Source organism: Rhinolophus hipposideros (assembly GCF_964194185.1).
Source record: "Rhinolophus hipposideros genome assembly, chromosome: 20".
In the NCBI taxonomy this organism is placed as follows: domain Eukaryota; kingdom Metazoa; phylum Chordata; class Mammalia; order Chiroptera; family Rhinolophidae; genus Rhinolophus; species Rhinolophus hipposideros.
In genome coordinates, this window is record NC_138066.1 from 43,529,427 (window position 1) to 43,546,536 (window position 17,110).

The 17,110-nt window shown below is 39.8% G+C and overlaps 1 protein-coding gene across 3 annotated transcripts in view; it reads left to right on the plus strand.

Annotated features, from left to right (window-relative positions):
* The first annotated feature begins 206 nt into the window (after positions 1-206).
* GNA13 (G protein subunit alpha 13) overlaps positions 207-17,110 on the plus strand; it is a 38,806-nt gene continuing 21,902 nt past the window's right edge. The window contains exons 1-2 of one of the 3 annotated variants that reach the window (XM_081027506.1): positions 207-704; positions 3,161-3,387. In XM_081027506.1, the coding sequence (XP_080883632.1) occupies positions 422-704; positions 3,161-3,387 (510 nt within the window). In that variant the 5' untranslated portion in view covers positions 207-421. Of the gene's footprint in view, positions 705-1,042; positions 1,337-3,160; positions 3,388-17,110 lie in introns of those variants that run through there. The other 2 variants (XM_081027504.1, XM_081027505.1) reach the window with 2 other exon arrangements.

The following is a 17,110-nucleotide window of genomic DNA, read 5'->3' on the forward strand; positions in this document are numbered from 1 at the left end:
GCTAATTAAAGGAAAACAGAAAGTCGGACGCCGCACGCTCCCGCCCGGCCCTACCGGCCGTCACGTGACCGCAGCGGCCGCGCGCACGCGAGCTGGAGCGTAAGTCGGCCGTCAAAGGCGGGAGGCGGGGGAGCGGCTGCCGCGTGCGCGCGCGCCCCCGGGAGGCTGCGGGCGCGCGCACGCGCCGGGGCCACCGCCCCTCTCGGGCCCGCCCTCCTTCCCTCCCTCCTGGCTCGCCCGGCCCGCCCTGCCCGGCCCGCCCTGCGAGTCAGTTCGCTCGTTCCCTCCCTCCCCCGGCGCGCTCGGGCCGCCACAACGCTCCCCGCCCTCGAGCCCGTGGTGCCGGAGTCGCCCGCCGCCCGAGGAGGAGGTGGAGGGAGCCGGAGGGGCCCGCCGAGGCGGCGGCGGCGGCGGCGGCAAGATGGCGGACTTCCTGCCGTCGCGGTCCGTGCTGTCCGTGTGCTTCCCCGGCTGCGTGCTGACGAGCGGCGAGGCCGAGCAGCAGCGCAAGTCCAAGGAGATCGACAAATGCCTGTCCCGGGAAAAGACCTACGTGAAGCGGCTCGTGAAGATCCTGCTGCTGGGCGCGGGCGAGAGCGGCAAGTCCACCTTCCTGAAGCAGATGCGGATCATCCACGGGCAGGACTTCGACCAGCGCGCGCGCGAGGAGTTCCGCCCCACCATCTACAGCAACGTGATCAAAGGTGCCGGGCGAGGGTGGGAGCCGGGGGGCGAGGGTCGGGGCTGCGGCCGGGCCGGCGGGGCCGGGCACCGCCCTCCGTCGCTCAGCGCCCGGGAGGACCGGGCCCGGCGGGCGGGCAGGACGGGGGCGCGCCCCGGGCACCGGCGCTTCCCGCCCCTGGGGCCTGCGTCCCCCGGGGGAGGGCCTCCCGGGGCGCCCCGCTTTGCACTGTGACTCCCGGGGCGCGGGCGCGGGCGCGTCTGGCCCCCCAGCCCCCACCCCGCGCCGGCCTCGCCCCCTCCGAGAGGGAAGTGAGGCGAGCCCAGCGCCCCGGAGTGCGGGCTGTCCTCGCGCGTCCTCCCTGCGGGCGGGGCGGGGGGACCTGAGAGCCGCCGCGCAGCCCGCGCCCCCACTCGGCGCCCCCCGCGCGCCTGCCCGACCCCGCCGCGCGGGGCGGGGGACCCGAGTCGCACGGAGTCGGCCTGTCCCCAGATCCCCCGCTTCCTTGGCCGCCCCCCGAGCGAGGCCGTTCTCGAACGACCACAATCAGGACACTTTCGCCGGAGGTTCTTGTCAAGGGCGAACGGTGACAGCCCGTAGGCCCTTCCGAGCCAGGATACGGAACTCGAGGGTGTCGTGTTTACTGCGCTGGCGGTGAGGGAAGACGAGACCCACACGGTTTGGTCTGAAAAACGTAGCGTCCGTGGTGTTTCGCCCCTCGGTCACGCCCGGGCAGGATGTTTGCCTGTAATCACGGTGCAACGCGTTCCACTCGCGTTTTCGCTCAGTAACCGCGGGTGGGAGGGCGGGTGTGGACCACCACTTGCTTCTGTGTGTCAATGAAATTGTGCATTGATACAAAGACTCTCTGGCCTCGGAGGGATGTGGAGCCTGTACAGGTCGTCAGTGAGTCAGGGTCAGCTTGGATCCACACTCTGCTTTTATTTGACGATAGTTTCAAAAATTAACCTTTGTTCTTAAGTGGAAAACACATAAGCATTTTATTTCTGGGCTTTCAAAGAATTAGAGGAGATGGTGTTTGTTTTTGTCTTTTGGTGGTGATCAGCGCTCATTTGTCATAGTATCAGTTATCTTCTACTTTACAAAAGGCATTTTGGCAAGATTGAGATACACAGCCTGGTACTTCAGATGTATCCAGATTCGTTCATCTTTGTAACAGTTACCTAGGAGTTCGCAACAGATTTCAGGTCTTTTCGAGGCAGTGCTTTTTTAGGTCATTTTTGTTTGCTTGTTCAGGAAGTACTCAAGCAACTCGTTGGGGTCACTTTTTTCCTCCCAGGACTGAGTAGAGGAGAACTGTTTGGGGGGGAAGGATTGTGGCGTAATGACGGGAGAAGAGCACGAGGCTGGAAGCTCCAGACCACAGCGAGCTCCGAGCCCTGGTACCACTGCAGTTAAGCTGTGCAGAACAGTTGTATTTATCCAATCTTCGTGTTTAGCACAAAACTAATTAAGGTCTCTTTCAAGGCCGCAGACTCCGCCTTGCCAGTCCTTAATTGAAGGTACCTTTGTATCCTGATGTCGCTGAACTGAAGGAATTATGTCAGTGAATTGAGTCAACATGTTAACTGATTATGAGCCAGGTGAACACCTGGTTCTTAAATGTGCCCTGGGTCCTAAGTGTGACCTACTTTGAGCATTGATTATGAGATGGAGTAAATCACTAGATACATACTTTCTTTTGAGTTGGCATGATCAGAAAATTAACAGCAAAACAGTTTTTCAGTTATCCAAACAAATGACTTCTTGATAATCATGTGACTGTTAAGATGGACCAAAGATAACAGTTTAGTGATAGAAATACTGGGTTTGAACCAATCTCTGTGAGTGGAGATTTCTGTTTTTACGTACATATTTTTTGCATTTCGTCTTCTTCCCTTTTAGGGAAATCTAAGGCCGTCTTGTGACTTAACCCTGATTTGAAGTTTAGTATGGAACAAGTTTTTTGAGTTTTGAATGCGTTTCTAGAAGACTCAAGTGTTGCGTTAAGCAGGGTGCTCCGGGACCAAACAGAACACAGAGTGATGTTTGGTTCTTGGCATTTTATAAATAAATGTCTTTTTGAGGGGCTTAAAAAATCTTGGTTGCAGCCGTTTGCTTCATAGCCTGAACATTAGGCTATGCAGCCTAATTTCTTTTTTCTTCACTAGGTCTGGTTTTCTCATGACTACCTTCTACCCCAGAAGTTACTTTATAAATTAGAACATGTTAGAATTCTTCAGAAAGAGCACTTGTGTGATAGTATGTGCTTTCCAAGGCTCTAATTTTTATAACTGTGAATAACAGGTTTTTTAAGCTCAGAGAAGTTGTGAGTGTCTTTTGATGTTCTCCATCTTTGGAGGAGGTGGGCCTGGAGTACTTAAGACATTTAAGAAAATAATACTGGAATAGAATCTATGAGAATATCTGATGACTCCTATCACACTTTTCTTTTTTTTTTTTTTTCCCTTAACAAAGGTATGAGGGTGTTGGTAGATGCTCGAGAGAAGCTTCATATTCCTTGGGGAGATAACTCAAACCAAGTCCATGGAGACAAGATGATGTCATTTGACACCCGGTCCTCCCTAGCGGCCCAGGGAATGGTGGAAACTCGAGTTTTTTTACAATATCTTCCTGCTATAAGAGCATTATGGGCAGACAGCGGCATACAGAATGCCTATGACCGGCGTCGAGAATTTCAACTGGTAAGAGATTTGTTCTTTTACAATGTTATGATTTTATTTTAATGACATTCATTAATGTCTGAGTCTAACACCCCCTTTTCACTGACTTCCACAGTATATCTGTGCAGAATTTTAGCCTCAGAAATTGGGACTGCTCTGTAGATGACCTTTTTACTAAGCAAGGTAAAAATATGGTAAACATCATAGATTCAGTAAAGCTATTATATTAATTGGTCATTTTTCTTTTTAAAAGTAAGATCAGAATGATTTTCATAGGCACTTCTAATTTTGTTCTTTTGAAAATAATTTCCTCCCAATTATAGCAATAATATTCATCCCTTTAAAAAAAAACGACCTTTTACTCTTGGACTAAGAGTTCAATAACTGAACTAGATTCAAATGTGCTGTTTTGTCTTTAGAAGTACTCATTTTATGGTACAGATTAATATAGAAGAGATTAAAGTCCTTAATAATGTTTAACAATCATTGTGCTTTTTCTGTATTTGCTTTCTGCTTTTGCATGAGTTTTTTTTCTAAGGCTCCTAGGCACAAACAAAATGCTCCTTCTTAAACAGAAAAATTCTAGTTATTTCTTAGACCTTTGTTTCACATGGGAAGCACCCAGAATTTATTTTATATTTATCTTTTCTACTTTGTCTTAAACAAGACTACCCATAAATGTTGTAGCTGTTAGAGAGCATTGAAGAGAGGGTGGAAGAGAAAGGATCCGATCCAAGTGAAAGATACAAAAATAATAACTGAAATAGGTTTTTTTAAATCAAATGTTTTGTAATTTAATTGTGAATGCTTTGATTGTATTCTGGGTTTTATTTGCCAAAGACCGGAAAGATCCCAGGAATGCTAGCAATCTAGACTGTATGCAGTTTGGAGGTAGTTCAGATCTGAAGTGTTTTACTGTAATATGATCAAAATAAAGTGACAGTTATAAGGAAAACTGCTTAGAAAGTTGTTTGATGATGTCACCAGCATTAAAGCAATCCACATTCAGGGGTGTGGCTGCAAAATGATGTCCACTCAGCCGTCTTTCCTATTACCATTTGTACTCAGAAGCAGTCTTGGCTATTAAAAGTTCAATAAAAGTGTTCACGATAGCTTTTTATAAAACTGATAGCTGAATCGCAACTTTCTCTGAATTATGGCTCTCCTATATATCACACAACCTAGCGCTTGATTATGTGCTGTCTTATATAGTTCCCTTCTTTGGTGTATATATCTCGTCAAGTAAAATTGTCCTTAATGAAAGGTAGACACTGTCTCACATTGTTGTTAAAATTGAGTTGTTAAAATTGAGTCGCTGGCAGCATTGTATGTTGAAAATTATTACATTAGCTTGACAGGTGACCTCTATCTACTTCTCAGACTTGTGGTTAATTTTTGTCCTGTGGTCAGTATGTATTAAATTGTTTTTGGCAATCTCGTATGAGTTCTCCACATACCCCTTCTTGTCTCCCTTCATCCTCTCTCCTGTTTTTAAGTGCTGCGTTTTTTCCTTTCTTCTTTTAACAAACCATTCATTTTCTCAATAAATCACACTTTCTACTTTCTCAAGATGTTGTTCATCCTCCCAGGTCAGGGAAGAAACATCCATTGTAATAGCATACAGTTCATATTGTTTGAATGAATAAACAACTGTACTCTCAAGTTCTCTAGCAAAGTTCCACAAGTCCGTTTAGGTGAAGGTGGGCTTCACTCCCACTTCTTGAATTTGGACATTCACATCTTACAGTCTCATATCAAGACTGTCTGGTCATTGCTGAGAAGGCAGTCCTAAATATTTATTTGCCATGAAGGGCAAATAGGTAAAACCACTCAGGATGAGGACCTGCATGTTCTCCACTTAAGCCAGCTGTTGCTTTAGGAGCAAAGAAAGTATCATGGGCAAGGAGAGACAAGTTTAGGCACACTTCTTTCCTGATAAAATGTCGGGACACAAGAGAAGAGGAATGGGGCAAGATCTAATTTTAAACTCTTGGGGAACAGGGATTTTTTTTCCTGTGTGTCCTTGGCATTGGTAGTGGTACCTGGCCTGTATAGTAGGTGCTGAATTATTACGTTGAATTAATGACTCTCATACTTTTGGATGCTCTGTGGTGCCTGGCATAGTCTATGTTGGATACTGAGAAGGCACTTGGTTCATTTAAATTTTTCCTCAAAGTCATCTTCAGTTCCTTCTCTTGTCCACATACAGCAACTCCCTGAGTCTTGCCTTTTCTACCCAAAGTCTGCAAAGTCTCTTGCATCCATTCCTTCTTTTCCTCCTTTACATTATTGTCCCAGTACCTCTTGCTTGGAATCCCAGGTAATCTTGGTCAAACACACTGTGGGTGTTTACTCAGAAAGCTTTGCTCATTCCCCATGGCCTCCAGAACAGAGTTCAACCTCTTTATATGAGTCAAGACTTGAGCTAGCTTACCTATGATTCCAACAATGTATTTCATTAGACCACAGTACATACCCTATAACCCCTCGGTTCCCTCATGCCTGATGTTCTGCTTCTGTGGCTCTGTTCACAAAGGCCCTCCATCAAGGTTTTCCATTAACTGTATCTGTTCATGATGGCCCTACCCATCACTTAGAATAGTGGTAATCAAATTTTAATGCGACTAAATGCAGTCCTCCATGAACCCCTTGCATTAGAGTCTCTGGAATGCTTGTCTAATACAAAATAAAACAAAAAACAGATTCTGAGGCTTTATCACAAGAGGATCTGATTCAGGAATCTGGGATGGGACCCAGTGATCTGTATTTTTAGCAGATAGCCATAGGCGATTTGTATGTTCCTTGGCCACCCCGAGGAACCGTGCTTTAGGGTCACAGCTTTTCCCAGTCCTCCTGGCTGGAATCCCTCTGCCCTGTGCTCTCTGTGGTGTGCTTGTTTTCTAACTCCCATCTACTTGCCTGGTTTGAGTTATTTGCATTCATGTTTGGTTCTCTCACTAATGGAGAAGTTCCTTTGGTGTGCCTTATTTGTCTTTTTCTCTCTCACTTGCATAGGGCCTGGCACTTATTTTATTTCCTTATTTTTTAGACATTCTGAATTATAAGGTTCTTCTAGACAAAAAGAAACATTCCACGTTAAGTTCCTTTTGGGAAATATGAATTATTTCTGTATGCTAGTTTGTTCATTTTCCAAGAGATGGGAAATCCTTGTATTATAGAATCATAATATTTTCTTTTTTGTTATGTTTAACAATGTATGTTCTTGAATCTTTGCTAGAAAGGGTAAACATCAGGAGAAATGGGAGGAATTAACAGATAAAATAAAATTAGCCATTTTTCTTTTAACTAACAATTGATTATTAAACTTATTAATGCGAATTGAAAGGCAAAAAAAAAAATGGGGACAGTTTTTAAGCCTGTCTGTGACTTTTTGTTTTAAGATAAATGACTTTCCCTGTAATCAGTCTTTGGGACAAGGGACAGGGTAGTGATGTCACAGCTTAGGTTTTTAGCAAGCCATTCGTTTGTTAGTAATAACTTCGGTGCAAACATGAATGTTTTTTTATCCCAAGTTCTGAAAGGCAAACATTTCCTTTTCTGGTTGGTTTCATTATGGGTAAGCTAAATAGCTTACTGTGAAGAAGAAAAATCTAGTACATTATAGCTTAAGGTACCATGCTAGTTTTTATAAACCAGCACACTGAGGATAATATACCCTAAGAAGTGCCTCTTTTAGTACTGGATTAAATGTTTGTAATATTTTGCTTTGGCTGTACATTCACTATAGCCTGCCAGTGCACTTAATGATATGCCCTCGCTTTAGAAAAACCTCTTATGTGACAATAGTTAGGGAATTTGGTAAGTTAGATGACTAAATAGATGGGAGTCCATGGTTGGCTGGGAAATGATATGACTGGAGATATGTAGCAAAACTAACCAAATGACTAGGAATCACTGCCAATTAAATTTTTTGGAATTTTAATATACAGTTACTTATTCAGAAATATAAGCAAAATTTATAGAACTGGTTACATGGGGCAGGAAAGTATGTGACACTGGGAGGAACACTAGAGCTTCCTACTTTCTATAAACACTTTAACATTGTCAGCATTAATACAACTTCCTGTAATGACCAGTGTTTCTTTGCAAGTCCCTGAAACCAAAACTATTTGTTATCTTGGTACCTTCAGTTCGATTTAATTTTTCTTACTCAAGTAGTACAGTTTGTGTTTGATGATAGTTATATTTCTCCAAGTTGATGGGGTAAGGTAGTTTACTCATTGAGAAAGTACTTCCCTTCAGTCTGTGTAACAGAGTAAACTGTTTCATCTCCTTCATTGGCTGCTAAAAAAGAGTGTTGATACGTAAAATAAAAACTTTAGGTTAGCGTAAAATATTTATTTCTTTATTTGTACTGCAGTGTTTCATGGGTTTGAAATACTGGAGAGTTAGAGGCATTGGTTTATTCTTTAACACTAATTTGAATTTAAACAGTGAATCAGTTACTACTTTCAGTTGTAAACTATTAATCATGTTTCTGCTGGAGAAGGATTTGGTTCATTTTCTCTATGAGTAAAATCAAAACAAGACTTTGACTTCAAGTTGCTAAATACCTATTGTCTATTGATTCTAGGGCTAGAGTAAAATATTTCAACCTATATAAAATGAGGATTACATATAACGCCAGAGGTGAATTTGATCAGATGTCAGAGTGGTTACATTTTATCCAAACCTTGGAAGCCCAGAGCTATAGTACTGTTTGCATCAGAAACAAAGAGGATGTTTGGCCATGTGCTTACACAGTACAGCTTTGTGAGAGAGATTGTGTGTATGTACACACACACATGCATGCACAAGCGTGTGCCTTGACTTGTTGTGTTATATTCACGTGTTCATGTTTGTGTCTTATTTTTGAGGGTGGGGGTAGAAATTGGACTAGCCATGGGAAGTGTGTGCTGAAGGGGGATTGTAAAATACTGTGCTGGTTTCTGTATTACTTTGCTAAATAAAGCTAGTGACGCGGTAATTTATGCTGCTCTGAAAATGTTTATTAAACAATTAAGGGATAAAGCAAGGAAATCATTTTGTTATGAAAACTAGACATTATTAGTTTCAAAATTCTTTACTAGAGAGTGGACCTAACCCAAGAGAAAGGTTTGTGAGCTCACGTAGTAAAAGCATAATGGCCCGTGGACTCCCTGGATTGAACATTACCTGGTGATGTTTTACAAATAGGCAGCAACTCAACCAAATTGAGGTCTCTAGTCATTAGCCTAAAACACATGCCAATTTCTTTCTCCAGAAAATTAATTCAAGTGCTGATAGTTATCACATTTTAATATCTTATGTTTTATCAAAATGCCTTTGTACTTTTCAAATCTCTATCACATACATTATCATAGAATTTTTAAAAAACTGAGAGAGAAATAGAATACGTGTTACTGTCCCCATTTCACAGATTAAAAAATTCAGATGTAGAGGTTCCTTGATGCTTTGGAAAGCAGAGCTAGTAAATGATGAAAGAATAGACACTGGAACCTGGGCCAACCCCTGGGCCACAGCACCTGCCACTCACTAAAGCATTTTATGAGCTCTCAAATACTGTATCCGTGGAGTATTTTTTTCTTTCATTACCAGGATCGTCTGACCAACATCCATTCACTCAAATATTACGACTCCCCTGGTAAGTTCTACATAGCACATTATTATTTTAAATATGTGTAAGATTTTATTAAGAATACATAGCATTGCACTGACATTCACACACTTTTTATATTGTGAACTTTGATAATATCCTTGTGCCATTCCTTTTTTACTTCATAAACTTAGATTATAGTTACTATATAAGTAATCTTAAATGACATTTAATGGTAAATTTACTAACTTAGACTGGTGCAGTTCATCCTAACCACCATTCATCAACTAAATGTACTGCTAATCTTCAACTGATGTTCCGTCAGTCAACGTGGTTTTTATTTATTTATATTTTATTTTATTTTTTGTGAACATGGTTTTTTATGCACCCTGAAAAACAAAAATTTAATGGCAACAAGTTGTCTGAAAGGCAGCTATATAGTTTTGTAGGAAAGTGTCATTTGGAAATTGGCCCATATCTGGTGTATAGTTGCTTTTGGTTTGGAGAAGGGGATGTCAGAACACTTTTCTGTTATTATGAGCTCCTTTGCAGTATTTCTCATGTAACGATCGCAGTGTTTCTACTACTTATGAGCATTCCAGAGAGCAGTTTGTTGCAAATTTTTGTTTTAGTTAGAAACTGCAGACTTTTTTAAGGCAAATATTTTGGAAATTAACAGTGATTTTTAGGTCCTTGTTTGAAAGTACTTCATTTTTTTCTAAGTACATAATACAATTCATCTTTGTCTATATGGTGAACATATACATATATGTGTATATACGTATACGTATACATACGTTATATGTATATAATATATATAATATATATATTTATTTTTCCAAGATGCCTTTTTTCCAAGAGAATTTGTTACATCTGCATTAGCAGTATCATTAGAATGGGATGATACAGATCAAGGAAATAGTTTTGTTTTGAGAACTGACTTTTAGTAGCCTTGGCTAAAGTTACCAGTCTGCTACACTAATATCAGTTGTTTATCTTAATCTGCCAAGTTTAATCTCTCTTCTTTTGGCAAAATGAATAAAAAATTTTTAAATCAGCACAGTGGCTGTACTTTTTCATCCCCAGCTACTCTACAATAGATGCAAATACTTGAGTAGAATTATTCTTAGTTTGTTTTGGTTTTTGATCTTAGTCATAAGACCTGTGTACTTTGTTTTTGTTACATGAAACTTTACTTTGTATCTTCCAAACAAATTAGAGAATAACCATGTTCAAATTAATTATACATTTTACATATTATAAAACATTTACAAATGATTTTAATGTGATGGCCTTAAATTTTGATATGGTTTTCTACTATTCTGTGGGATAAAGTGGAATTAAATGGTCAGCCAGACTTGTGTCCTGGCTCTGTCATCTCCTTTGTGACCTTGGGCAAGAATTTCTGTTTCTGCAACTGTAAAGTGGGGGTGATTGGAGTACCTTCTGTTAATTGTTGTGGGGATGATCCGTGTAAAGTCTTTGGCACAGTGCCTGACACTAAGCATATTATTGACATTAGCCATATGCACACAAACCATAAGTAGCTTTTTAAAAAATAAGACACAGCTGTGATTTGATTACTCTCCGAATTTAATTACCAATATATTATAGAAATTTCTGAATTCTAAGTCATGCGGAATATGGCTTACACTCTCATTAGACCATCTGTTGTCTCTAATAAAGGTAGCACATCCAAAAGATATGTGAGGTTTTTATTGCTACATTATTGCCTTCTCATGTCACTTTGCTGGATTTTCAATCTGATGTGTAGGTGGAAGTAGCCAAATCCTTATCTTCCTACTGGAGGTGTGGTGGTACCTTGGGCATAGGTGCAGGTTCTCTGCCACTGCCACTGAATGTGCTGCTTTGTCTTTCCCTCTCCCTCTTCCTCCATCTCTGTGGAGACCCTCCACCTGTACACACGTATACTCTTTTCCGTTCTGCCATTTCCTGTACCTGTAGTGGGCAGAGACTTTGTGGGTACTCAGGTTAGAGGGTATTGGGTTTCTTTTTCCAAGGTAAAAAAATTCCTTACATTTACAAAATACAAAATGATTTTTTAAGATTTTCATATTACTGTTCATGAGATTTTGGAACTTCTGACCATTTTGTATAAAAGCCAACTAAAAACCTTAGTCTTAACAGAGAATTCCTAACTTCTCTCCTGGAGCAAAATAAACAAATTTTAAATTTACTCCCCTACTGGGGAAAAACATTTTATTGATTTTGGTGTTTAAAAACAATGTTAGCCAATAAACAAAACTTTTCTACCTCCTCCACCCCCACCCCAAATAGTATAACAGTATCTTTGGGTTCTTTGACCTGGAGCAGTTATGTTATATTTAGCCTATTAATAGGGCATTTCTATTTTAAACTTTTTAGAAAGGTTAAAAAGAGCTGGAATGATGAATAATTGGGATGAGAGACTTTCACTTTCCTTTTCAATATCCTGGTTAGTCTTTTCCTATTCCCTGGATAATCTTTATAAAAATTATTTTTCTGTTAAATAGGACATACTGCCTCAATACAAGAAACTGTATAGAGAATCTGTCATCTTATACCATCATGTAGTTTTCATTTAGGTTTCATGATGTGAAGGGTGGTTGTATCCATTTATTGATGTTAAGTAAAAGAAAAACTCGTGGACGCTACTAGTGTTGAGCAACTGCACTAGGTTTTCCAAGGTGCTGGAGAGTCACTCATAGATTATTGCCTGGCCAACTGTGTTACACGAGGCCCAATAAATACAAAAATATACATGATTATACTTTAGGAAAATTGCTATTCAAATGTAAGATAGTCTCTAAATTCATTTTTAAAAAATTTTTGAATGCTGTATATTCACAAAGTTGCAAATGCTATTTATTCTAGTTGAAATAGTTATAGTAATGTGATTAAGCCTATTTATTCTAATTGAATAGTTAACGAGTAATGTGATTTAACCTGTTAAGTTAAATATAGCAATACAAATGATTTGCTATTTTGAACTGTTACTAACTTGCCACATTTACAGTAAAACTGTCTTTCTTTATTAACTACAGCTTTAAAAGATGATAGAAATTTAAATTACCATATAGATGATACACATTTCAATTCGGGACTAGGGCCAGGAGAATTATCCTTACTTAATTTTTTTTCTTGACTTTTAAATTATGTTATGGTCAAATGTTGCACCCAATTTTGAGGTTGATGTTAAAATTTATTAAGGAACCAAGGTTCCCACCTGTTGTATAGAATTTTGCACATTTGGCCTTAATGTAAGGTATCTTTCTTTTGGAAAATAAAGCTCTTAATTAAAAACAAACAAACAGAAAAACACCCTTTGTAGTGCAGAGTAGTATTTTTTGATAGGAATACATATATGTCCATCTGATAGTTTTATATGTGTTTATATTTTATACTACATGCAAGTGTTAAGGTTTATTAGCACAGTACTTTGAGTATCCATTTTCATTATGGTAATCTGAATTTTTTTCTCGTCAAATGTGAAAAGTGTGGAGCAAATGCAAAAGGCAATGAAGGCAAGAAGGCCTTGGGTGGCGCATCTCAAGGGGCCTGTTATTCTTCAACAGGTAACTGGCGTCTTTCAGCAGCTGTTCAGTAACATGTTACCGAACACCTATTAATGAGGCAGGCACTTTTTTGCAGGCTGGGTATTTGCTAGTGAACCAATGAAAGTATTGATCTTAGATGCTGGTTGGAGGACTTATATTAAATAGGCAAACAAATACATAATCCCACATATGGTAAGTGCTCTGAAGGAAAGAAAAGAAAAGGAAGCAGTGACAGAACAAGAGGGTGGTGTGAAGAGGTGGACATTTCACATCCCATGGGTGGATGAGAAAGGGTGAGCCAGAGCAGGAGAGGGAAGAGTTTGGCAGGGAGAAAGTACCATGTGTGCAGGACCTGAGGTGGGGGAAAGCTTGCTGGAATGTGGAAGGTGGCTGGAAGTGAGGAAAGCGGTCAGTCAGTAAATATCTATCGAGAACCTTTGTACTACTGTCCTGGATGGGATGCTGAGCAGTTCCAGAGTTAGGTGGAGCCATGGAGATGTAGAGAAGACAGTGGATTCAACATATCAAGCAAGGTACGCTTTGTAGGGGAAATCGGTGGGATTCTGATAGATTGCATAGGGGATGAGGGAGAGGGGCATATGTTAAGAGTGACTCGGCTTTCTGGTTTTAACAACTGGGTGGATGGTGGTGCTTTTTGCTGAAATGAAAAGACTGCAAGAAAAGAATTTGAGGGGGAAGATTAGGACTTTCATTTGGGCACATTAGGTTGAGATCTCTGTGAGACATACAAGTGGAAGGAAGTAGGCAGTTAGTGATACACTTGTCTGGAATCCATAATAGAGCTTTGGGCTAGAGGTAGAAATTTAGGAGTTGTTTTCAGTTGCTCTTTAAAGTCTATAGGTTGCATACAATTACTCAGGGAAAGGGTGTGGAAAGAGATTAGGGCTCAGGATAAGAGTCTTGAGAAACCTTCCACATTTTGAGAATGTTCAGAGGAGATACCTGCAAAGAGAAATGGCCAGGAAGGTAGGAGAAATTCAGAAACATGTAATGCCGTGGACGCTAGGAAAGTGTTTCCGTGAAGAAAAACATGGTCAGTGGTGCTGCATGCCACTTAAAGGTCTCGTAAGGTAAAGACTGACATGTCCATTGATTTTGGCAACAGGGAGGTTATTGCCGACTGTGGCAGGTGACATGATGATCACGGGAGAGGCCAGACTGGAGGGGTTGAAGAGGGAAGAGAAGTGAGGAAGTAGAGAAGATCCACTTGAAATCAAAATGACTGTTCTCATTTCCCTTTTGCAGTACTTTGAACCACCTGGCTTAGTAAGTTGGGTGTTTTTTCCAAGCCTTTTGAAAAGTTCAAGAAGACACTGTGTTTATGTTAACCAGTTTCTTTGAATCTCACTCTCAGAAGAAGAGTTAATGTCAGTTAATAAGTTATTAATCTCTTAGGCCAGGTGAAGACAGAAGATCTTTTCCCTGATTGTATTTCTTATGACCGTTCCTTATTTAGTGAGGGCAGTAACTTGATCAGTTATATGCATGGCACTCATACACTTCTTTGTTCCTTTAGCAAGCGTGTATTGAATACCTGCCCGTGCTACCGTGTCTTCTGGGTTGAGTAGGCCTTGGGAACTCAAGAACTGCCCAGCTGTCTTCATGGAGACTCTCAATCTGACGGGGAGCACATAAATAATAATGATAAATGCTTTGGTGGACTGCAGTTGTGGCCTTACTGCCAAGACTATACAGAATCACTGTGTTTACTAACCTAGAAAAGACCTGAAAGAACATGTAGCCCAGTTCACTTCATTTCGTACATAAAACACAGGTCCGTAGAGGTTAAGGCCACAGCTAGCTTTGGTGATAGAGCCACGTTCAAACTCAGGGATGTAGGACTCTGTAGTCCATGTCTGGTATTCGCTCCCCTGCTTTCCTGTAGCCCTTAATGACACAATTAATCAAATAGTGACTTGGAAACAGGAACTGATATAATAGTATAATAAATTTTGAACTATTTCCCACCTTCCTCGGTGTTTAAAACAGTCACAGGTTGTGTTGCTTTGCTGTCTGATGGGATTGCTTGACAGATGGGGAGTTAGGGCTTGTGTCGGCTTGTGGAGCTTGTGTGCTAGTGAGAGCTTACGATGAGGGAGTGAACACTAACCTGGGAATAAAGTGATGGTGGATTTTCCTCTCATCTGCTGGGTGATCTTAGGTGTAGAATTACTTTATTAATTAATGTTGATTATTGTGTAATGTTTGAATTGTGGGGATTTCAAGATTTGTTGTAGCACATCATAGAGCAGAACTTTCTACCTGGTGTGTATGACAAGGACTTCTGGGTATTATGAAGTGCTCTTATAGGCCCCTCTATTGAGATAACAGGGGAATTGAAACTAGATTTGGGAAGTATGACCTGTGTTGGAAAACTGTATTTTTTTTTTCTTTCTTAACAATTGAGGTTTTTTGTTTGTTTTTTGTAGAATAAAAAATTTTACTATTGAAAGGTTCTAGTTCTGGCAAAGCTGAATGTTTCTATATATATTGTTGTAATTGTATATGATGGACCCTTTCACGAAAGTATTGAAACGTTTAGGAATTTCTCAGAACTCTACTGTGTTTCCCCGAAAATAAGACCTAGCCTGACAATCAGCTCTAATGCATCTTTTGGAGCAAAAATTAACATAAGATCTGGTATTATGTATTTTATATTATACCCAGTTTTATATTATAGTAAAATAAGACCGGGTCTTATATTAATTTTTGCTCCAAAAGACGCATTGGAGCTGATTGTCTGGTTAGGTCTCATTTTCGGGGAAACAGGGTAAGATTGTTACTGTTATGTGAAAACAGAGAAGTAGGAAAGTTGTTTTGTTTTTTGAGATAATTACTTATTGGCTCCAGAATCCAAATTAGCTTTTTTAAAAATTTAAATTTTAAGACATGTATGTCCATTGTAGAAAACCATCTAGTTAGCCACTATTATCACCACCCCAAGACGTCTTTGTTGACATTTTGGTGTGTTTCCTTCCGGTATTTGAATACAGTATTGGATGTTGAGATAAACTTTTCTGTATAGTTTTATATCCTGTTCATTTAACGTTGCAACATTAGCATTTCCTGGAGGAGGTGATTTTCTTAGAGGACTGTAAGGCATTCTTCTAGAAATGGATGTGAATTTTTGACTTAAATGGAAAGTTCTTTCCTGTATTTTTCTTTTTAATGAACAGAAAGTAGTAATGCTAAATGGTAACATGGAATAAATATGGCATAAATCTTACCATATTGCTACCCTGTTGAGCAGTATTATATATCACGTCAGAGCTAGTGCATCTCTGCAACTCCTTTTTCGCATTTAAAATTTGTATTTCATTTCTTAGAGAAGGCGACTTTTAAAAGAAATACCGGCCTCCACTCTGAAACCTGTATTATTTTAAAAAGGGGGTTGTAATCTTTTGAGAATAATTGATACTTAAGATAGCAAAATTAAATAGCTTATAATTATTAGATACATAATGCATAAGATACATATGTATCCAAAAATGCTTATTAGACATATATTTTTAGACATGTATTTTTTCTACTCTCTAGGATGAAGCATTAATGAAATAAGGTTCTTCTTTTTCGTGACTTCTATAGTAGGAGAATTACTAAACTGTGTACATTTTGTGTTATTTGTAAATTGGAATTTGGTGGGACTACAGGAGCACTCAGAAAACTAAGATTGTTAGCCTTAAATTATTTTGGCTATAAGTCTAATCGAAAATCTTGATATAGAAAGAAATTTATTAATTTGTGAGCAGCGGCAAGGAAAAGCAGTTTACAAAGTAAAATAACAACTTAATTCTCTCCAAAAATCTCTTATTTCTAATTTTGTCCACTAGTTTGTTTTTATAGCTTATGTGCAAGAAATAATTGAAATTAATTTTCTAAATTAGACAGGTATTCTTCTGGAAATTCTATTTAGGGTATTATAAACTATATTAGGTTAATCTGAAAAGGGGTATCAATTTGAAAAATGTTTTAAATATTGGGGTGGTTTGTGTTATTGTAACTGATTAGTTTTGGCTCTTTTGGAAGTTTTAGGTGATACGCATAGAAAATGCTCACAAGAAATTTGAAACTGCATTTAATTGGAGTCTACATAATTTTGACCTATATACAGAGCAAAAGAAAATAGCTTCTACTTCTTAAAGTATAAGTAAACACTGTCTTGCTTCTTGTGCACCAAACAAAAAGGCATGAGTAGTAGGTGGTACTTTATGCTTCAATGATAAAAATGACAATATTACCCTTATTAAAAACATGTGCTGTGTGTCACATCAATACTTTATAATACTTTCTCCAGAGAAAAATGAGTACAGAAAGTCATTAAACAAAAAAGTAGGTCATCTCAAAGATAAGGAACAATAAAATAGGTCCTTTGTGAAGACCAGGCACAATGAGAATGTTGGAGGGGTGGTAAATGAAAGAAGTGAAAGTGTGCCATGGCAGGTTCTGAGCACCAGGAGAGCCGATGCCTGCCCAGTGTGTAAAACTAGCCTCTCTCTTTTATTTTATTTTGAAGTTAAAATTAAAGGGGAAAAGACGTGGAACCCATTACAGAGGTGGTACATTTCAAATT